The 22,831-nt window shown below is 43.1% G+C and overlaps 1 protein-coding gene across 1 annotated transcript in view; it reads right to left on the bottom strand.

Moving 5' to 3' along the window:
• Positions 1–7,142, bottom strand: part of SNX27 (sorting nexin 27) — an 82,897-nt gene extending 75,755 nt beyond the window's left edge. The window contains exon 1 of the mRNA XM_065877603.1: positions 6,707–7,142. Within this exon, the coding sequence (XP_065733675.1) occupies positions 6,707–7,026 (320 nt within the window). The 5' untranslated portion in view covers positions 7,027–7,142. The remainder of the gene's footprint in view (positions 1–6,706) is intronic.
• Between the last annotated feature and the right edge of the window lie 15,689 nt (positions 7,143–22,831).

Below are 22,831 nucleotides of genomic sequence, written 5' to 3'. Positions count from 1 at the left end.
TCAAAACCCCATTTGATCTAACCTGAAGCACAGGTGTCTATAAACAAACAGCAACTTTCGATTCCTTGTTATCCTAAGATCCTCCCTTTGGTCACCCAGTTACTTCAGCCTATAAAATCTTTCCCCCTCTTCTGCCTACTAAAATTATACCTGTCCTTCAATCACAGTTTAAAAGCCTTCTATGACCCATCCACCCACCAATCTTCCAATCTTCTCAAGCATATTCACTCTTCTTACCTCTAAACTCCACTGTGTTTTTCATTTATCTCCATTATTTCATTTTGCTTTACATGCAGTAAATTGTTTACATGCACCTTCCCCACCGCAGTGTAAGTTTCCCAAGGGCAGGGATGCAGGGACTCTGTGACTCATACAAGCCTAACAGTACTTTACACATAGTTTGTGCTTAATTGTGGTACCAGGCTGAACATGAGGTGATTATCAGGCAACATCATAAAACTGATACCCTAAATCACTGGTTTTCAAACAGTGGATTACAACCTAATGAGTCATGAAATTAATGCAGTGGGCCACCATCAGCATTCAAAAAACAAAACAAAAAACCCAAAATACTGACGGACTAAAAAATACCAGAGTGCATGATACTAGTAAACACAGTTTTGTGGAACTTGTTTCAGGTGTTTTTTTTTTTTTTTAACTGGGTGTAATAAAAAATCTATGAGTTTCAATTTTTTAAAAAATGGTTTTAAACTGCCTAAATTTTTTTTTCCAAATGTGGGCCTGGAATTGCACCACCCATACACTGGCTCTTACTAGACTGCCTAAGTGAAGCACAGAAACCATCTCTATAGCTGACAGTCGAAGAACAGAATGACCCTAACTGGCGCTAACCTAAACCACTACAATATCCTTTGTGCCAGCAATGTCAGCATCTAACAATGAACTTACCACAGATCATGCTCCCAAAGCACCGTGCAGTGATCATAAATCATAAATGTCTGCTTGTCAACTGAGTCTCTTTGCTTATCTACCATATCATAAGAATTATTCCCAACGGGACTTAACTAAAAAAACAATTATCCTTTAGAGCGTGGTAATAAACCCTCTCCCGAAACAAACTGGAAAAGTGGTGGCTGGAAAAAGAACTGTTCTTCACCATAACTTATATGACCCAAACAAATCTTCACGTTACTAACAAAAAATCTTTTCCTGGTCACAGCAACGCTGCAGAAGACATTTCTGTGGGGAAGATAATGCTATTTTCAAATTTAGTTTTATTATTTTGCCACCTCCACTACCTATGGAATTAAAAGTATTTCTTGGGGTTGCAATTACGATCGTCATGCTCTCTTCACTGATAACCAATAAAGATAGCAACAAATAAGGGCAAAGAATGCCTATTTTGGTCCCCCGTCTTCTACCCAATTTAACAATAAGAGAGACAGGGTAAATAAAGATATAACACAGTTACATTTCAAAATCATAGAACCAAAGTTCAACTGCTATCCAACTTCATAGGGATATGACTGAATTTTAAGAATTTTAAGTGACTTCAGTCAAGAATAGTTGACTATTAACAGTCAAGAAGAGCTGAGAAAACAAAGAAATGGAAAATACACTGGATTTAGTTTCCAAAGACCTGGGTTTAATTCTGGTTAACATTCATTAGTGCAACACCCAGTTTCCTCTCTTATGAAACAGGGATAATACTCATACATTCATTCAGCAAGCGTTTATAGAAGAGTACTTTCTATGTGCCGCTAGATATTTAGCTACGGAAACAGCATAGACATAGTCCCTGCCACCAAGGAGCTTATATTTTCCCTATCTCACAAGGCTCTTGTGAAGATCAAATGTAAAAACACTGTGCAAACTGTAACACTATACAAATTGCAAAGTAATATAATAATAATTATTAACTTGCTCTACCTCTTAACCCTCACCTTTATTACAACAGCTTATCAAGATTCAAAAAATAAAGTGCAGATGATTAGATACAACAGTTAGTCCACTATCTACTGAACTGATTTTCCTAAGGGCTGGGATTTCAAGAGCCTAATAAATCACTTTGTTCATATAGTCTTAGCTAATGACTCTCTATATAATCATGACAATAAAATGAACTGAGAATTAAAGGCTTGTAGTTTCACTCCAGGTATGGGGTGGGTATGTTGGCTGCATTACCCACACCTGGCCAGGGAGTAAAAAATAAAGATTTCTAGGCCCCGTGCAAGACCTACTGAATCATAACCTTTAAAGGGTGAGCCTGAGAATCCATACTTTTGACAAGCACACCCAGTGATTCTTACGCTCACTAAAGCTTGAGGATCACTGCCATGAAAACTTCCTTTGATCAATAACCATGATTTCAAACACCATTTACAAAACCTACCTGGAAAATCTAAGCCAAATAGAATTCAGCTACAACTGAGAAAGCAGATCCTAAGAATGTACTTTTTTAACTCATAAAAATATTTCACGTGGCCCCAACCTCTTTTTAGTCAATTTTCAAATTTTCACATAAAATTTTAAAAAAACAAAAACAAAAAAGAATGCCCATGACATATTTATACGTTTTTAAAATAAATTATCACTAAACAAATATATATACACCCACAAACATCTTTTTCTTATGGTTTAACTTTAATACAGAAAAGTTATATTATCTTGTAGCTATCAAGAAGTAAGGTGGGACTTCCCTGGTGGTGCAGTGGTTAAGAATCACCTGCCAATGCAGGGGACGTGGGTTCGAGCCCTGGTCCGGGGAGATCCCACTTGCCATGGAGCAACCAAGCCCATGAGCCACAACTACTGAGCCTGTGTTCTAGAGCCCGCGAGCCACAACTACTGAAGCCCACGCACCTAGAGCTCGTGCTCCGCAACAAGAGAAGCCACCGCAATGAGAAGCCCGCGCACCACAACGTAGAGTAGCCCCCACTCGCCGCAACCAGAGAAAGCCCGCACTCAACAACAAAGACCCAACGCAGCCAAAAATAAAATTAATTAATTTTTTTAAAAAAGAAGTAAGGCATATACTCTCTGCCTAGCATAAATATATCATGATATTGAATGCTTACAAGCCAACCTTAGGGTCCATGCTTACTGAAGACCATATTACCCAAACACCAAAGAGACAAAACAAACTAGCCAACAGACAAACCTCATCTCTCAAAAATAGACAGTACAATATCCATATCCACTGCACACTTAAACCCTCCTAAGGGCATCTCTCAAGAAATCAATCAAGAGCCCTTGAAACTATCTTAACCTTAAGAAAATCACCTGAAGTCTAATATTTCTTCACATGCTATATGATTAATGCAAAGACATATTTATTTTGGTTCTATTTGTTGAAAGCATCCTTCACTCACTAGTCTCCAAGTGTATATACATCAAAGGGAAGACACTCAATATATGTTACACTGGAAAAATTACAAGGTGAAGGCTAACATTGCCATTCAAGAAAACTTTCCATCTGCAGTAAAATTCAGAGCCCAGAAGGCTTGTTCATACTCCAGCACCAAGGCCTGCAACATGACTCTTTCCGTAACCAGTTAGAATCTAGTCAGTTTTGAAGGGAGAAAGGACAAACCAAACCATATTGAATTTAACTTAATGACTTCTCCTAGATTCAGTTAGGACAAGGCCTTGGTAAGCAGCCTTTAAAGAAATGCACAGAAAAAATGCTCTTTTTTGTCCAAGCTTCTATTCTCGTAAATCTCATCTGTTCTTTCAAACCTCTATCAGTTGTCCAAACTACTGCAATATATGAAAATTGGAATACAATAATTTGCATATTGGAGGAAAGTGTCTAAAATCGGGAAAAGTCTTAATCAACAATTATCTGTTTAAGAAGGTCCAGACATCCACCTATAACTCGATACAAACTACATCTACACAATAATAATCTACCTATGCCTACTCTGACCCTACTTGGCACTTCATCAACATGCAAAGCCTACCTGGGACAACAGAGAGGTTAATTTAAGGAACATGGGTGAGAGACAGAAAAAAGTGTTGCCTAAAGAATGCTTTAGGAAAATTAGCATCAACCTAACCAAGATCAAAACAAGTAGCAGATACAGATATCCCTCAAGAACAATGTCTGTTTGGTCTCTGTTTTCCTCCTCTCACTTGAAAACCTAAGGAGAAGATGTAGACTTTGGAAGAAGGGAAGGACAGAGAAAGAAACTGTATAGTTGAGGACCCAAACAATTTACCACCTATCCTGGCTCTGTTACAACTATCACTATTTTCACTATAGTAGCAGAGAAACTTCAAAGAATTTGGAAATCAAAATACAGTTGGAAGGTGAGAATCCAATGCCAGGTAGATGTCCAATCATCACAACATTCCAGAAAAAGGTTCTCTAAGCAAAGAGTGCTCTTTTTGCCCCACCCACTAAAAGAGAGAAAGTTGTCTACTCATCACCACTAAAATGTAATGTCTTTTCTCTAGAAGAAGAAATGGGCCTAGACTGGAACCTGGGCCTGAGGCAAGTCCTTCTGTCTGTCTGGGGAATCATCTGAGGTCTCCTTTAGAGTACCTAGTTTGTATCTGGACTCTGCTGCAAAAACCACAGTACTCTACTCCAGTAAAGAGTAAATGATTTAGAACTTTATGATAAATTTATAATTTTAAATAAATACTTCAGTTTTAAATTTAAAAATAAACAGCTGGATACAAAGTTAACTTCCAAAGGGAAAGGAAAATGACAATTCCAAGAGCTTCTATCAGAAGGAAACATCAGCCACAGATTTTGAGTTATCTAGAAAGAAAAGAATTAGGTGCCCAGGTACAAAGCAAAAGGTCACTACTGCATTCTGCATCTGAATGCCCTGACACCCAAAAAATTAAGAATATATTATTGCCAGAGTACCAGAAAAGTCATAGGACATTAACAGAAAAAAGAACGCATCTATTTACAGGAAGGACAGAGGATAGGTATAATAGCTTCAAACACTTACTTTGGTGAACTACCCTTTCTTGAGGTGGAAGGTAAGAGGAAACAGAATGAATGGATACCATAGAGTAAGAATGTCAAGGATAAGGGTAAGAGGCATAAGCTGAATAAGAAGGGATAGACTACTCTATAGGTCCTTCAAAATACTTATCCCCTTGAAACCTTGATCAAACCTACTGTATAAACCTACTGTTCTACTAGAGGAAAGACTGAAGGTTATGGAAATTATGGTCAAAATAACATTTATAATAATGAGAAAGAGGGAATTCCCTGGCGGTCAAGTGGTTAGGACTCTGCGCTTTCACTGTGGTGGGCCTGGGTTCAATCCCTGGTGGGGGAACTAAGACCCCTCAAGCCGCGCGGAGTGGCCAAAAAAAGAGAGAGAAAGATTCATGAGGGCAAATCCTAGCACTGAAAGAGAGGGCAAAAGTGTGAAAAAAGAATATACAAGAGTCAGTAAGCAGGAGAGAGATACAGGATTGAAGACTGCTGAGGAGAATGGAGACAATGAGAGCATACACCACCTACCAGTCAATCAGCAGTCACTATACAAATCTTAATACAAAGTATAAAAACACAAATATAACACCTGGATTAAAGGAGTAGGAGGAGGTCTGCAAAGAAACTGCAAGACAGGGCAGCATCCTGCCAGAGCTTTAAGGTATTCGGTGAGGAAGTAAGGATGAAGGAATATGAAGCAGGAGGCACTGCAGCAAGGAAAGAGGATGGGTTTCAACATGAAAGAGCCTAAAAAAGAGAAAGAAGGGAAAACAACCTCAGAGAGAAAGAATAGGATAAAGTCAAGCATGATATCACAAGAGAACAGACTAGAAGAGAGAATGAAAATGGCATGCCCTGAAAAAGTGGGGAGGTCAAAGACCCAAAAGGGGCTGTAGTTTGGGGGAAGTAGGAGCTAAGGAGAGCTCTACCATAAACCCGACTTAAAAAAAATATGAGTATGGTGCAGAAGTGAAGACAGTGGCCAGAACAGGGATGCTCTCAGAGCGATGTGGTGATGGAGACACTAGATTCAAAATACTGGTGTGATAAGGGGACTACTGTGAAGAGAAACTATCGTGTCAAAGACGACACCACCATCAAAAAAAAAAAAAAAAAAGCAAGGGTCAGAAAAGAAGGTATTCTCAGAGTATGAATACAAAAAAGAGGGGAGGAAAGGGACACACGGTAGGACAGAAAAATATAGAGTGCGCTTAACCGTAAGGAGAGGGTAACTAAGGAAAGAAAAAGGAGTGCAGCGTGGAGGGATGATGTTTCCGGAAGAAAAGTAGAAGCCGACCAAAGGTCCTGCCTATTTGGTTTAGAGGGCAGAAGGGACGGTCCACGGGGGCTAAAAGGAGTGGTGGAGAACAAGAAACTATGATGCTCAAGATGAGAACTTGGGGAGGACACACAGTGGCTGGGTCAGAAAAGGAGATGCTGTCAGTCAGAAGCAGAAAGAGGTTCAACAAGAGGAAAGCAACGGGAACCGAGGAGCAGAAAGCAGCATGCCAAAGGGGAAGGCAAGGGGGCAGAAAAGAAGCCAAAGCAATGGGGGCAGGGGTAAAAGCAGTAGGGGCGCTGGGGCACTGGAGATTACAGGGAGGGTGCAGGGGTCCCAGAAACCCGGGGTATGGGGAGGTAAAAGGGCCAACCTCCATGGAGGGGCGGGGGGCCGGTTCGGGGGTTGAGGGGAGGTGCGGCCTGAGGGTGACAGGGGTAGAGGGGAAATGCAGGGACAGACAGAGGGGAAGGGGTGGGGCGGCGGGCAGCCCCGATACTCACACCTCCAGAATGCGGTCCCCCTTGCGCACCCCGGCCCGGTCGGCCGCCCCCCCGGGCAGCACGGCGCTCACATGCTGCAGCGGCGCGTACAGCTCCCCGTTGATGCTCCGCAGTTGCCCGCCCTCGCTCACTTGGCCCCGCACGTTGAAGCCGTAGCCGGACTCGGACTTGACGATGCGCACAACCCGCGGGCCGCCGCCTCCCCCGCCGCCGTTCCCGGCGCAGTGGAGCCCAGACCCCCCACCGCCGCCGCCACCGCCGCCACCTCCGTTCCTGTGAGGGGCTGAGGGGTGAATCCCTTCCCCGTCCTCATCCGCCATCTTGCGAGCGAGCAAGCCGTACTCCCACCACCCTACGCCTCCACTCCCTCCGCGCGTGCTCGGCCTTCTCAGCAGCCGCGCGACCCCCGGCGCGCGCGCCCGCTCCGCCGACGGCGGGACCCGAGTCGGCCACGGAGCTGCCGGCGCGGGTAAAGGGGAGACAGGGGGCGGGGGGAAAGAGGACGGTTTAGACGCCGTGAAGCCTCCTGGGAGTTGTAGTTTCTGAATGGTGGGGGCGGGGAGAGGGCTGGGCCCGGGCCGGAGCTGAGGTTATGTGACGCAATTTGGGCGCAAAGCCTGCTGGGGGTTGTAGTTCACCTTTCAAGCTCCTCTTAGGAGTGTCCTTCTGGATGGTGAGCAGGTAACCCAGCCAGGAGTGGAGGTGACAGATTCATCTGCTGACGTGGAGGATGTTTTATTTTTCTTTCATTTCATAATCTTTAAAAAACAATAATATTAGGACAACTTGATGTTCGTGTCAACATAGTCTTAAATTATAACAACTCGTTTGCTCAGTACCTTATGTGTCTACATACTTTTATTTTTTCAGTCCCCGCGGGCTCGCAGGCGGAATCTTAGTTCCCTGACCAGGGATGGAATCGGCGCCCCACCCCCACCCCCTCAGTGGAAGCGGGAGTCTTAACCACTGGACCACCAGGGAAGTCCCTATATACATTATTTTATTGAATGACCCCAACAATCTTGTGAGACAACTGGGTCATGAATTCGCTTCTCTATTTCAGTATGGGGAAACTGAACCAAAGTCATCCAGCTGTTAAGTAACAGGAACCAAGGCCCAGTTATTTTTGTGCAACTTTCTTTTCATATATTGCAACTACATAAAAACTTGCCCCATCTATGTAAAAAAGCATATGTGGAGGAAACTATATGGTCTCAGTGATTTAGACCTGGACATTAGAGTGTCCAGGTAATAATTTCAATTGAGCAATGATTTTGTTTTTTAAGTTTTAAAATATCTATATTTTTTTTCTTATTGAAATATAGATGATTTACAATATTATGTAAGTTTCAGGTATACAACGTAGTGATTCACAGTTTTTAAAGATTATACTCCATTTATAGTTATTATAAAATATTGGCTATATTCCCTGTGCTGCACAATATATCCTTGTAGCTTATTTATTTTATACACAGTAGTTTGTACCTCTTAATCCTCTACCCTTATCACGCTCCTCCCCCCTTCCCTCTCCCCACTGGTAACAACTAGTTTGTTTTCTGTAACTGAGAGTCTGTTTCTTTTTTGTTATATTCACTACTTTGATGTATTTCTTAGACTCCACGTATAAATGATAACATACAGTATTGAGCAGTGATTTTGAAGTTACCGTTATTTCAAATTCATTTTGTTTCCCCCAACACAGTAGAGTTCTGTGCATATGGCAGCAATTGATGTTTTTTGGCTACCTACCCAAACACAAACTTGCAGATATTGTGCAGAATGCCTAGCAAAGGCAAGTAAGAAGAGCAAGAGCAAAAATAATGAAAAATAGCGTACTTAAGCACTTAACTGCTCAAGTCTGGTATTTGATTTTACTCTACTGGCAGGCTAATAAATTAGTTTGTTACTGTATCATGGATGCTGATAAAAGACACAGAATTCCTGGGTCAGAGACAAAGGACTTTTACTCGCGACATAGGGAGCAACTTGAGCTTCAGCCCCTTTGTATCAATTCCTTTTGCCCCCCCAAGTGCCACAGGGATGACATGAAGGGCTCAGATGAATGCTGTGCACTTGGTGGGCTTACACCACAGCTGGGGAACCCGCTGTTTTGTCGGAAGCAGTAAGCAAACCTGTTCTTTGTCCTGGAGGGAGAGCTTACTTCAATACTCACAGCTGCTAACTGTAAACATAACCCTGAGAAATGACCCTGGTAAAAAGCGGTCAGGGCTTTGCATTCTTGTCATACCCAGGAAGATGGGTAGAAGCATGAAAGACCCATGAAAGACTGTCTCTCTCAACGTAGCTATGTGCCAAACACTATTCTAAGCACTTTTTTTTTTTTTTTTTTGACTGTGTTGAGTCTTCGTTGCTGCGCACGGGCTTTCTCTAGTTGCGGCGAGCTACTCTTCTTTGTGGTGTGCAGCCTTCTTATTGCGGTGGCTTCTCTTGTTACAGAGCAGAGGCTCTAGGTGCACAGGCTTCAGTAATTGTGGCACGCAGGCTCAGTAGTTGTGGCTCGCGGGCTCTAGAGTGCAGGCTCAGTAGTTGTGGTGCACGGGCTTAGTTGCTCCACGGCATGTGGGATCTTCCTGGACCAGTGATCGAACCCGTGTCCCCTGCATTGTCAGGCAGATTCTTAACCACTGCACCACCAGGGAAGTCCCCTCTCTCTTTTTAAAATCCCTGCAACAAATACACCTTCCAGTGACCCCATCTCCCCTTCAGTGAGTCACACGCTTTTGTAATACCCTCCCCTTGAGTGTGGGCAGGACCCGTGACTTGCTTCTAGACAATAGAATATAGTGAAGATGATGATGTGTCACTCCCATGGTTACAGGTACATTATATAACATTCCTTCTTAGCTGACTGGGGTGAGAGTCTCTTGCTGGCCCTAAAGAAGAACGCTGCCATGTTGCGAACTGCTGGTGAAGAAGGCCCATGACAGGGAACTGCAGGAGCCTCTAGGAACTGAGAGTTGCCCTGAGTGGACAGCGAGAAAATAGGGCCCTCAGTCCTAAGCCTGCAAGAAATTCTGCCAACAGCCTTGTGAGCTTGGAGGAGGATTCTTGGCTCCACTAGGGAACATAGCCCAGCCAGTGCCTTGATTGCAGGCTTGTGAGACCCTGCAGAGGACCCAGCTAAGCTGAACCCTGACTCCTGGACCACAAAAGGTGTGAGATAATAAATGTGTATTGTTTTAAGCTGCTAAATTTGTGGTAATCTGTTACAGGACAATAGATAATGGATATAACTCCTGTTGCATCTATGGTCAGTGCTACTCAGTTTCGATCAATTTAATACTTAGTTTAGCTTTACCTTTCCAATCTGAACATAAGCTTCTTGAAAACAAGGAACTTGTTACACGTGACTTGTCATGCCCTCAGTGTATCAGAGAGGCACAAGAGAAGGAGCTCAACAAAGGTTGATAGAATGTTAGTCCAGGAAAGGACCATAAAGTGGCTAATAATACCTGCTGCGGAGGGACATGGTGGGGACCAAATGAGAATATGTGGGAAACACCTAACATAATATTAATACTTAGCACAGAGCTATTATTAAGAGTACTAATAGGGAGGGAGGCTCAGGAGGGAGAGGATATATGTATACACATAGGCTGATTCACTTTGTTGTACAGCAGAAACTAACACAACATTGTAGAACAATTATAATCCAATAAAAAATACTAATTAATATCACATCTAGCCCTATTCCCTCATTTTGCTGGTAAAGGAATGGCTCCCTCCACTATCACCCTTTGAAAAAGGAAGTAGATCCAGCAAGGTACAATGATTTTCAAAAGTTATTCCGCAGGGCTTCCCTGGTGGCGCAGTGGTTGAGAGTCCGCCTGCCGATGCAGGAGACAAGGGTCCGTGTCCCGGTCTGCGAAGATCCCACGTGCCGTTGAGCGGCTGGGCCCGTGAGCCATGGCCGCTGAGCCTGCGCGTCTGGAGTCTGTTCTCCGCAACGGGAGAGGCCACAGCAGTAAGACGCCCGCGTACCACCACCAAAAAAAAAAAAAGTCACTCAGCAGATCAGTGGCCAGCACCCAACCCTAAGCAGAAAAATTAAATGGCGTGAATGAGGAAATAAGGCATGCCATTTCCCAGGGAGTCATGAGTTGAAGAAAACAAAAAGAGAGCTCTTTTTTTAGGCCTTTGCACTAATTCTGACTCTTCTTTCATTTTCACTACCTTTCTGTACTTTTTTCTGTGAAGACCACATGAAAAATCACTTTTTTGGTAAACTGAATTAACTGATTTGCTAGAGTGGATAAGACCTAGAGATTAGAGGGTTTATGAATCAAGATTCCTTTAGTTGCAAGTGACAAACTCAATTCAAATTAGCTTAAGCAAAAAAGAGAATTTATTGGTTCACATAGCTAAGGAGGACACCGGGTATTTCCTTAATTGTAGCTGTGTAACAAACCATCCCAAAGCTTAGTGGTTTAAAACCATAGATTTATTATTCTATTGGACTCTGTGGGTCAGGAATTCAGATCGGATACATAGGGATGACTTGTCTCTGCCCCTGCTTGATGCCTGGAGCCTCCCTTGGGAAGACAAAGGCTAGGGGTGACTCGATGGCTGGGTTCATCTGGAAATGTCTCATTTCTGGTGGTTGAGGCTGGCTGTCTGCTGGGACCTCATCTAGGGCTGTTGGCATGACTCCTATACATGGTCTCTTCATGTGGCTATCGGCTTCTTCAAGCATGGTGCCTGGTTTCCAAAATCAGATGTCCCAAAAGAATAAAGCAATAGTGTATGGCGTTTTTATGACTCTGTGTCAGAAGTCATATAGCAGCACTTCCACCATACTTTTTTGGTCCAAGTGGTCATAAAGGTCTGTCCAGGTGCAAGGGGAGGGAATATAGACACCACCACTCCATGGAAGGAGTATCGATGTTGCAGTGTAATTAGAGTATATGGGATGGGATATATCATGGTGGCCATTTCTGGAAAACATAATCTGCCACACTGGGATAGCTCATAGATTTAAAGCAAATGCTATAGGAACCTAGGCCTTAAGGTCTGACACAGAGAACTCAAGGTCCTCTCCCTCTTTTTCTTCTGCCTTTCATTTTTGCTCATCTCTGTTTCTCTTTGTCTATTAGCAAAAAACACCTTGTTTTTCGCAGTGTCTGTATCTAATTTCTTAGGGAAGGATTTTTGCCATTCCTTGAGTCATGTGCCTACCACCTGGACTGATTGAAGTTGCCTGGAGAATGAAGAACTGTGATTGTCCAAACCAGGATCCCATGCCCAGCTCACATGTCTAAAAGAAAGTTTGCTGTGTAGGCTCTGAGGAATAGCTAGTACCATCTGCCACAGGTTTAATGTAAGTGAGCGTTGATGTCAGCTTCGTGTGTAATTATAATGATGTTAGTTTCCTATCAGTATTCTGTAGTTGCAGTATTTCAAAGGCCTTTACCTGGTCATCTTCATATGATGCCCTTGTCTTCTACTTTGTCACACAACAACTCTCTGAGATTTGCTGGGTTTCCCATCGGAGAGAAAAGCTCCCTGGCTCTTACAGCCATACTGGCTGGCTTTTTTCACCCATTCTGTCTCACCACACCTGACTGGCATGTTTCACAGAGCTATTCCCAAATATCATTTTTTACCATCCTTCCAGTTGCAACTCCCTAGGCAATTGTCGCCCTGTTATTTGTGTCTCTCTTCATTTTCTCCAACATCTCCCATCCCCTTTCTTTTCTCAAACTCAATTTTCCAGGGGTCCCTTTTCCTAGAAATTGCTTCCCAGAGCCAACAGTTCAGAAATAATACAATAGGTTGGGCTAGCTCATAACAAAAAGACCAATGCTGAGTCAATAGCATCATCCAGTGGAAAAGCATGTGAGACTTGGGTCCTCTGCATTGGTTCCTGTTTAGCTTTAATCCTTAACAAGTCATTTATCAATAGTACGCTTTTGGCTGCAAGTGCAGAAAATGCAAAAGTGGTTTAAATAATAAGGAAATTTATGATCTTGCATAAATAGCAAGACTATAAGTGGGGAGTTCCAGAGTTGGTTAATTCAGAAGGTCATTCACATGATAAAGGATCCAGATTCTTTCCATCTGCCCCTCTGCCATCTTCAGTGTATTATCTGGGTGATGTGGCTAACTCTTCTCATGGTGACAAAATGGCTGCTGAGCTCCAGGCATCACTCACACACGTGACCACCATACTGAGAAGCAGAAAATAGGAAGTGTGTATTTGTCAAAGCAAAGAAACCCTTTTTAGAATCCTTGCATCAGCTTTCTCTCATGCCTCATAGGCCAAAAGTGTATCACCTACTAATCCCCTATACCAATCATTGGCAAAGGAACTGAAATTACTGTGATTGACTCAAATGCATCAAGACATACTCCTGGGGCTAAGAGTAGCCCCTTCCCTGTGTGCATAGTTTGCCTGTGAATACCAACAAAATTTGGGACTTGCTGAAAGAAAGAAGGGTGAGAGGGAATGGGAACAGGGCAGAATAGATTTGGAGAAGCAGCCACTTGTATCTGATGCACTGAACTTCTCTTCAGCTTGGTTTCTCCAACTACAAACTAGGCATGATGATACCTACTTCATCTATATAAAGAGATACTTTTAGAAATAAGATTTTGCAGGACACTCTCATGAAAATAGTCTAATTACAAAACAGTGAGTTTCCTAGAATAGTCAAATTCATGCAGACGGAAAGAATGGTAGTTTCCAGGGGCTTAATGGGGGAGAAACTGGGGAGTTAGTGTTTAACAGGTATAGAGTTTCAGTCGGGGAAGGTGAAAAAGTTCTGGAGGCGGATGGCGGTGACGGTCGCACAGCAACGTGACTACTTAATGCCTCGGAAAGGTGCACTTAACAAGGGTTAAAATGGTAAGTTCTATGTTGTGTATATTCTATCACACACAAAAAATTAATAAAATAGTGAGGTTACTTAAGACATAGAGCAAAGAAATTGTGCTAAACTTGAAACATGTACAATATAAATTCATGGTTCTAATAACCATAATGTTGAACTTTTACCTATTTTGATTTGTGGGTGGTAATCATTTCCCAGCCTCAGCTATCACTTCTGTCCAGATCATGTGCCATTCTCTCCTCTTTCCTCATATTCATTGTTATTTTGACTGAGGCGCAGATCAAGAAATTCCGTCTCCGAAAAATGCCCTGCAAGGGAATCCCCTGCCCGGAATGGAATCAACTACGATACCCATTTACTTTCCCCTTGAAGGTTACCTTCCCCTTCCTTCCTTTGTCTTCTGGTCCTTTTCAATACAGCTGTCTCTCCCCACATCCTTGCCCAGAGGCTTTGGGACAAGAAGCCAGAGAGGAAGACTCGGAGCCAGAGAGAAGCACAAGCACAAAGCATCGGGAGGTGTTGGCAGCTCTCGCAAACTCTATTTACTGACAACACATATGTACTAATATTTACTGATTCCTCAGAGGTCTGCAAATGAGGCAAAGCTGCTGTGTAGAGAAATGGCAGCTAGGTATCCAACCCAAACACCCATTCATAGAGGACCAGGTCATTCCCGCTGCAGCTACCAAAGCCCCTGCCCCCAGGTCCAGAGCCCAGAGCTGAGCCATTCTATTACATAAACTTGAAAGCAGAGGTCTTCTATTCATATTTATTTGGGTTTTTTTTGTTTGTTTGTTTGGTTGGTTGGTTTTTGGCTGTGCCATGCAGCATGTGGGATCTTAGTTCCCCCTACCAGGGATCGAACCCATGCCCCCTGCAGTGGAAGCACAGGGTCCTAAGCATTGGACCGCCAGGGAAGTCCCATCATCTACTCATATTTAACCTACTCACTCTGGACAGTCTTTTCTAAAACATATCATAGATTATAAAGACCTTCAACATGGAACACTCACCACTCCCTTAAATTCATGTCCCAGAGCTTACTCACACCATCAGAAGGTGTCTCCTTACACGTAATCTTCTGCTGTAAATAAAATGGATTCTAGACAAATGGCCTCCATCGAGTTTTGAGTGATGTGTGCCCTCCAATGCAATTGAATGTTAGCAATCAGTTATATAGGTACTTAGCTCCTGATACTAGGCAAGTGCCCCAGGGCTCCCTTCAGGAATGACTGTCTTTTGTTCAGTGATCCTGGTCAGTCACCTTGCAAAACACCCTGCTGGTTACAGGAAAGAGAATCCACTTCCATTCAGCCAGCATTGACTGAGTATGCACAGTGTGCCAGGCAATATAGGACTGAGGATACAGGGATAAATCATCAGCCCCTGCCCTTTAGGAATTCTCAGGTCTGAGGGGAGAAGCAGACATGAAAACAAACAATTCTGTACAATGTGATGTTTTATACCAGCTGCTCTGGGAGCACAGATGAAGGATAATTAGCTGTCTGGGGATTCTCTGGGGAGTCATGGAAGATTTCACCAGTATCATTGAGTGGGGTTTGGAAGAATGAGTACAAGCTTGCTGGAAAGATAAGGCAGGGAAAAGGTTTCCAGGCAGAGGGAATAGCATATGCAAAGGCAGAGAGAGGTGAGGAAAGACAAGTCCTTCTGTTTTGGAAACAACTGGCAAGGTACCAGAGGCTCAGAAATGAGGCTGGTTGAGTAAGGCAGTGGGCAGCTTAATCCCAACCATGACCCCTCCTTGGCCCTGGGAGAGGGGGACAAAAACAGAGCTCTAGCTCTTTTGCTGGTGAATGAGCAATGTTATCTTCCTGTATAAAGCTCATGTCCTTATATATCCTGTTCTGTGGGTGTTCTAGGTATTTTGCAAGATTATAATCTAAGGTGAACTGTCTTCTCAAGGAACAAAGTTCTTTTATATATTTGAAAGGCCCTTGGGCAGGCCATGTGGAATCTTTGGGCTGTTGTGATGACCTCAAATGTGATTATTGCTGAGTGGAACTCTGAAGAGGATAAGCCAAGGCAGCACCCAGCCCTCCTTTGCACCCTCACTGAGCTTCCTCTCCATCCTTTCAGACCCTTCAGGTGCCCAGGCCGGTGCTCTTCATTCAGTAAACACATGATAATTTTCATCCTCTCCTTAATAAATTAATTAATTATTTTAGTGTTGGTTTGGCTGAGTTTTCTGGAAACTTCCAGAACGAATTCTTTCTTAAGAGTTTATTAAACATGAGCAAAATGAACTGAAATTTCAACTCTGAGAAATGCTGGTCTAACACACAAGCCTTCCAAATGAGCTTCAAACCTTTCAGCCTACTAAAATGTTTACTGGTCTGTAATATACTCCCAGCTCTTCTCAAAGCTCTGCCTCCGATGATGTGAGCCATAGGCAACTTAAACTAGGACAGGGATACGTTTTCAAGTTTTCATAAAGTATTTACTTTTCTAGAATCCAATTTCTTTTTAGGCCTGGTCTTTCATCTTTCTGGTGCTAGACTTAATTTGCAAAACTGCTCCCTTGTCTCACTCCAATCTGTCTGGCTGCCCTTCGTTAAATAAGTGAGTTTGGGATTTACAACAGGAAAACTCCGGGGGCCTAGGCACGGTCAGAGGAGAGAGCCTGCTTGTCTTCCTGTGGGGCCCACAGTAGGCACCTGCCCAGGTGCTCAAGGCCCTGCTGCCCTCTTGTGGCAAGCAGCGCCGCTTGGCAAACAAAGAAACTCCTCTTGTTTTCAGGTTCACTGGCTGACGAAATGTGCTCTGAAACATTGCTGTGCCCCCCTCCAACCCCCCAGCGCCAGCATGTGGGATCTTAGTTCCCCCGACCAGGGATCGAACCCATGCCCCCTGCATTGGAAGCACAGAGTCTTAACCACTGGACCGCCAGGGAAGTCCCAGGACCCGTGTGATTTTAGAACTGGAAGGAACCTTGGCTGAACCCCCTTTTTTTGGTGGTGGTGGTGGTGGTTGTTTTTTGGTGGAGAAGGAGCCTGAGGATAAGAGAGATATGGTCATTTAGCTAAGGACACACCCTGGTTAGAGAAGTGAGCAGGAATGGAACACCCACCCTCATGAGAAGACAGGAAAGCAAAAGGAAACGGCCAGTTGAAATTTAGGAAAACAGAGAATGTTAAAAAGTTGCAGACCAGCTGAGCCAGCTGAGCCGGGTGGATCTGGTGGGCTTCTCTCCATCCGTCAGTGACCACTTCTCCCATTTTCTGCTTCCCAAGGAAAGCTGCTTTGTAATTGCACACAGGTCTTGGATAAGGACCATCTCTCTGTCTTTTTTGAACACTTTCTTATACCAAGGACACACCATTCCATTGTAGGAGATCAGGATTTTTGTCCAAGCTTCAACCTTTAGTTACTCATACCACACTCCCAATTTTGGGCCTCAGTTTTCTCCTCTGGAAAATGAGGGAGTTGGGTCGGATGTTTTCTAAAGTTTGCTTTAGCACTGATAGTTTATGATTGTCTGTTTGCCTCTTGGCACACAAATATCTGGCACACAAATATCTGGTTATTAAGACTCGGAGTAACTTGAGGGCAGAGTCTTTTCCTCTTAATATCCCCAAAGCCCAACCCTATACCACTGACATATTAGATGCTCAAAAAGATTTATTAACAATAATTAGCATATTCAGTGTCTGCTGACACTGCCAGACACATTACATATGATATTTAGATATGGTTTTATATTAACGATCGCCACACCTGTGAAGTTATAGAGCACACCATTAAGCACAAGTGAAACCATGCACCTCAGATTGGAACTTGAACCCACGTACTGGGACTCGAACCCGGCCAAAACCCTGACTGGGACTCAAACCCATGCGGCCAGGACTCGAACGTGGCCAAAACCCCCAGTCTTCCAACTGAGATCACAGGACTTAATGAAGCTCAGGTTCTTGATGTCTCATCCCAGAAAGAATTCAGTGAGAGACAAAGTGATAGGTAAGAAGTGAACTTACTTAGAGAGAAACACACTCCACAGAGTGTGGGCCACCTCAGAAGGTGAGAAAGGCACCAGGGTATGGGTTTGTCAGTTTTTATCAGGGTGGGTAATTTCATAGGCTAATGAATGGGAGGAGTATTCCAGCTATTTCAGGAAGGGGCGGGAATTTCCAGAAATTGGGCCACCGCCCACTTTTTTTTTTTTTTTTGCGGTACGCAGGCCTCTCACTGTTGTGGCCTCTCCCGTTGCAGAGCACAGGCTCCGGACGCGCAGGCTCAGCGGCCATGGCTCACGGGCCCAGCCGCCCCGCGGCATGTGGGATCTTCGCAGACCGGGGCACGAACCCGTGTCCCCTGCATCGGCAGGCGGACTCTCAACCACTGCGCCACCAGGGAAGCCCCCACCGCCCACTTTTTGATCCTTATGGTCAGCCTTGGAACTGTCATGGTGCCTATGGCTGTGTAATTTAGCTTGCTGATGTGTTACAGTGAGCATATACTGAGGCTCAAGGTCTAGTGGAAGTCAACTTGTCTGCCATCTTGGGCCCATTTGGTTCAAATCAGTTTATGTCATGTCCTCGGGCTATGTTGTTCTTTCAAAGGCTGTGCCCTGCCCGTTTCCCTCCCGTTTCACAAGGACTCTGGGACAAGATTTTCTATGACTGACTCCTGGTTCCACACTTCCTACCTGTGCATCCTTTCTCTGTGTCTCAATTTCCTCATCTGTAAAATGGGAAGTAAATGGCAGTAAGCACTCAGTAAATGTTCTTATTAGGTAGACATTATTATCTTGATTTTATAGATGAGGAAATTAAAACTGAGAGAGATTAAATAACTTTTCCAAACCGGCATGGCCCAGTGAATGACAGATCTAAGATTAGAAGCAAGATCCAAAGCTCATGGACTCTTAAGCTCTATGCTACATTATCTCCCTACTGTTGAATGACTGACAAATGAATGAAGGAATAAATAAAATTCTTTATTGCTGAAAACAATGCTAATAGTTGGCATTCGACTCTTACATGGGGAGGATACTAATACTCCAGATTGGTCTCTTCCATACAACCTGGGACCAATTAAGAGAGAAGATGAAAACAATTCAAAACAAGAAACAGAGGTAAGTGCCCTCTTCAGCACAGAGGAGAATACAGGTTTCTTCTAAATCAGTGAGGACTTTGTGGCAGTACCAGGGCCAGGCACTGTGGGGATTAGATATTTCCCTGACCTTTCAAAGCTTGCAATCTAGTTGGGGAAACAAACATATGCAAAGTCTGAATTATAATGTCATAATTATTACATCCTAATACAGGGCGATACAGATTATTTATGTTAATTGATTTCAGAAAGGGAACACACAGCACAGGCTTGAGAATTCTGGGTAGACTTCCTGGAAGAGGAACTCAGGCCAAGTCTTGAAGCATGATTAACTTTCTTTGATGTTAGCTCTGATTCTTTTCTCTCCATCTCTGTAGATCTGGTTGGTTAGTCACCAAGGCCTATCGGTTCTTTCCAAATGACTCTCACACCAGTCCTGTACTTTCAAGTCCAGCAGCCATAATCCCAATTCAGTCCCTCATTATTTCCTGCCTGGAAGTACCCTAACAATCTATTAACTTGTCTCTTTGCTGTCAGCCTTTACCTTTTCAGTCCATGTCATCCACCTCTTTCGGATTAGCCTTCCTATTTTATGATGTCACTCCTATGATTCATTCATTCCAACTTCCCTTCAACTAGTATTTATTGAGCATCTACTGTGTTCCAGGCACCACTTTTCTATGTACTAAGATATTCAGTATTGAACAAGACAGGCAAGGAAGAACCCTGCCCACCATCCACCTGGGACTTCCATACTAGTTTTTAAAAACTCCAGCAGAGACCTGTGGCAAGGCCCACCCTACTTATCTCCCCCTCCCCCTAACCTCCTACCACTTTCCAGCAGGATCTTCAGCTGGGCTCATCCCCCCACCCCACCCCATGCCACATTTTTTCCCAAGGCAAGCTTTCTTTATGTCCTTTCTCTTTGAACCTACCTGCCCAAATCCCTCAGGGCCTGGTTCTAGCTCCACATCCTCCCCACCCTTCTCTGTTTCCTCTTATATCACTGTCTGCCTCTCTCACATTTGCATTTCACATGTTCCATTATCTATTTCTATTCATTTCATTTCTATCGATTTCTATTCCACATGGTGGTATTTTTTTCCTCTACTCACCCGACAAGATTCTAAACTTCTGGAGGACTGCAACCCTGTTCTATATTTTTCCATCCTGGCCTCCCCTAGCACCTGGCACATTTTTGTACAAATAATAGTTTTTTCTCTTCCTTATCCTCATCTTTTTTTTTCTTCTCCTAACAATAACAACTAACATCTGTAAAGCAGTTTACAAAGTGTTTTCATGTCCATTACATTCCACAAGCTGCACTATACACCTGTATCAATTATCAATAAATATTTGATGGATTAATAGGGCAAAAGAGGAAGGCATTCCAGGCGAAGGAAATAACACTAGCAAAGGTACAAAGAGAGGAATGATCCTGGCATGAACAGAAGGCAGTGTGGGAACACAACCCTGCTGGAGAGGGAAGAGTGAACACTGTAGAAAATTTGGAAAATGAAGGATAAAGGTAACAAAATCCAACAGAAAAATAAATCCTGCCTTAACACTAACATGGTTAGCAGTTAGGTGTATTTATCTCTAGCCTTTTTTTTAGAAATATTCTTTTTTCTTTTGCTAAGCTGTAATAAGTGTCCATAAAATTTTGTGTCCTACTTTGTTTCACTTAACATTCTAAGCACAGTTCCCTGATGTGACATAGTCTTCATAAAGGCCATTTGTAGTGAATGCAGAATATTCTAGAGTGGCTGCATCTGCATGTACCTATCCATTTCTCTTTTGTTGGACACATGTTTCCCATTTTACGCTATTATAAGAAGCACAGCTCTCTTGTGCAGAGTAGAAATGGAACAAAACTGGGTCTTTGGTGAAACCTCAAATTATTCTATGAAGGCTCACGTAAGCCTAAAGCATCTCTGGACTTTTTAGTCACCTGAGCCGGTCAGACTGATCCATTATTGCTTAAGCCAATTGGAGCTGCATTTTCTCTGATTTGCAACCCACATTATCCCACCTAACATAAGGGCTCCAATGGCAGGACTGAGCTTGTCTTGCTCACTGTCGTAAACCCACCTGAATCCTCAGTCCAAGGCACAGAGTAGGAGCCTAATAAACATGTGCAGAAAAAAGAATATGAACTCTTGTATGAACTATCCATTCTTTTTACGCGGGCCTCTCACTGTTGTGGCCTCTCCCGTTGCAGAGCACAGGCTCCGGACGCGCAGGCTCAGCGGCCATGGCTCACGGGCCCAGCCGCTCCGAGGCACGTGGGATCTTCCCAGACCGGGGCACGAACCCGCGTCCCCTGCATCGGCAGGCGGACTCCCACCACTGCGCCACCAGGGAAGCCCTGAACTATCCATTCTTATCCTGACCAGTGATCTAGAAGGATCTTAGTACTTTTATCAATATGAGCTTATCAACAAAAATGTTGCCTCTTCATCACATTTGCCACTAATAATTCCCCATTTTTTGGCCTTCTTTAGTTCTTCAATTTAGAAAGTTTACATTTTTATGAACTAAAATATTTTCCTTCATGACCTTTATTTTTATTTTTTATTGGGATATAATTGACATATACCTTCATGACCTTTAATACTAAAATTCTAAATGGATCTCCTCTCAGAGTTGATATTCATTTGTATTTTCTTCTAGTTTTTCTACAGTTAAATTGTAGTATTTAATTTCTTTCATTTACTTAGAATTTATTCAGGTGTACTGTTTAAGGTTAGAATTCTTTTCTTTTTTTTTCTAAATTCTTAACCAACTGTTCAAACGCCTTTTCCCGCATTGAGTTGCAATGCTTCTTTTATCCTTTTTTTAATGCTTATATAAAATTGAGTCTATTTCTGCCTAGCTATGTAATATTTCACTATCTGCCAAGGCTAATAATCCTCCAGTTAAGGTCTGTCTTCAAAATTTTCTTTGCCATCTCCCTTGTTTATTTTTCCAGATGAATTTTAAAAATAATTATATCTAATTCTAAAAGGACTCTTGGAATTTTCACTGTAAGTACACACGAAGCCTAAAAATAAATTAAGGAAGAATTGACATCTTTACGATTTTAAACTTTGCCATCCAGGAAAGTTTTTCTTCATTAAGTTTCCCATATTTTTCAACAAAATGTGGTCATTTTCTTCACATAGATTACTGACATTTCAAATAAAGTTTATTTCTAGGTATTTTGTATTCGTTATTTTAGATTGTTTTCTAACTGGGATATTACTGGCATATGTAGGGAAACTTGCTAACTTGTCAAGACAGTCCAACTGACACTCTAATTGTCCTTTTGTTTCTTAGCCATCTCCCTGAAGGTACCACCCACAAGTCTGAGTTCTGCCCTCTGAAGCTAGGTGGAGTGAAACTGCACCTCCTTCTACAGGACACATTTTCATCTCTTGGAGACTGCTATCATGTTTCCATCAGCCTTCTTTTGTCCTGGCTAAATAACCCCGCTGATAGGATGAAAATGTATCTGGGAGTAATTCAAATGACAGTGGTGAGGTGGGTGGATTTGGGGCAGGTTAGGCTAGAGGTGGGGTACCAGTGAGGACTGGCTTCTGTGGTAATCCAGGCTTAAAGAGATGGGCTAAGATGAGGCGAACATGGGAAGGGGCAAGTCTGGGAGATATCTCAAAAGAGGAAACATTAGGACATATTGACAAACTAGATATAAGGAATAAAGAAATGCAAAGAGTCAAAGATGGCTCTAAATCACTGAAGAAAGTAATTCTCTCTACTAAGAGGAAGTATGAGAATTGAAAAGGGAAGGTAGTTCCAAAGGAAGTCAATTTTGGTCCTCCTGACCCTGAGATTACAATATATCCAAGGAGACAGATCCACAGCTTAGTTGTGAGATAATAGAAAACATATTGGTTGTGAGATAATAGAAAACGTATTGGTCTGTGCCCTGGGTTCCTGGCACAGGGTTCCTAACACCCTTGTCAATTCCTAAGTGATAAATGCACTAGGATCATCTTTTATTCTAATGAGGGGACTCCGGCCAGGCTCCTGGATGGGGGCTGGTCACCAGAAAGACCAAGCCATGATTAGAAGCTTGGAATTCTCAGCCCTGTCTCCCACTTACCCAGAGAGGGGAGAGGGACTAGAAATGAAGTTCACGATTAATCATGCCTGCATGAGGAAGACTCCATAAAATACGAACAGTATGGGGTTCGGAGAGCTT

Source organism: Phocoena phocoena, chromosome 1 (genome assembly GCF_963924675.1).
Source record: "Phocoena phocoena chromosome 1, mPhoPho1.1, whole genome shotgun sequence".
Taxonomy (NCBI): domain Eukaryota; kingdom Metazoa; phylum Chordata; class Mammalia; order Artiodactyla; family Phocoenidae; genus Phocoena; species Phocoena phocoena.
Note: the sequence above shows the minus strand (reverse complement) of the source record. Positions and strands in the feature narration are given on the sequence as shown.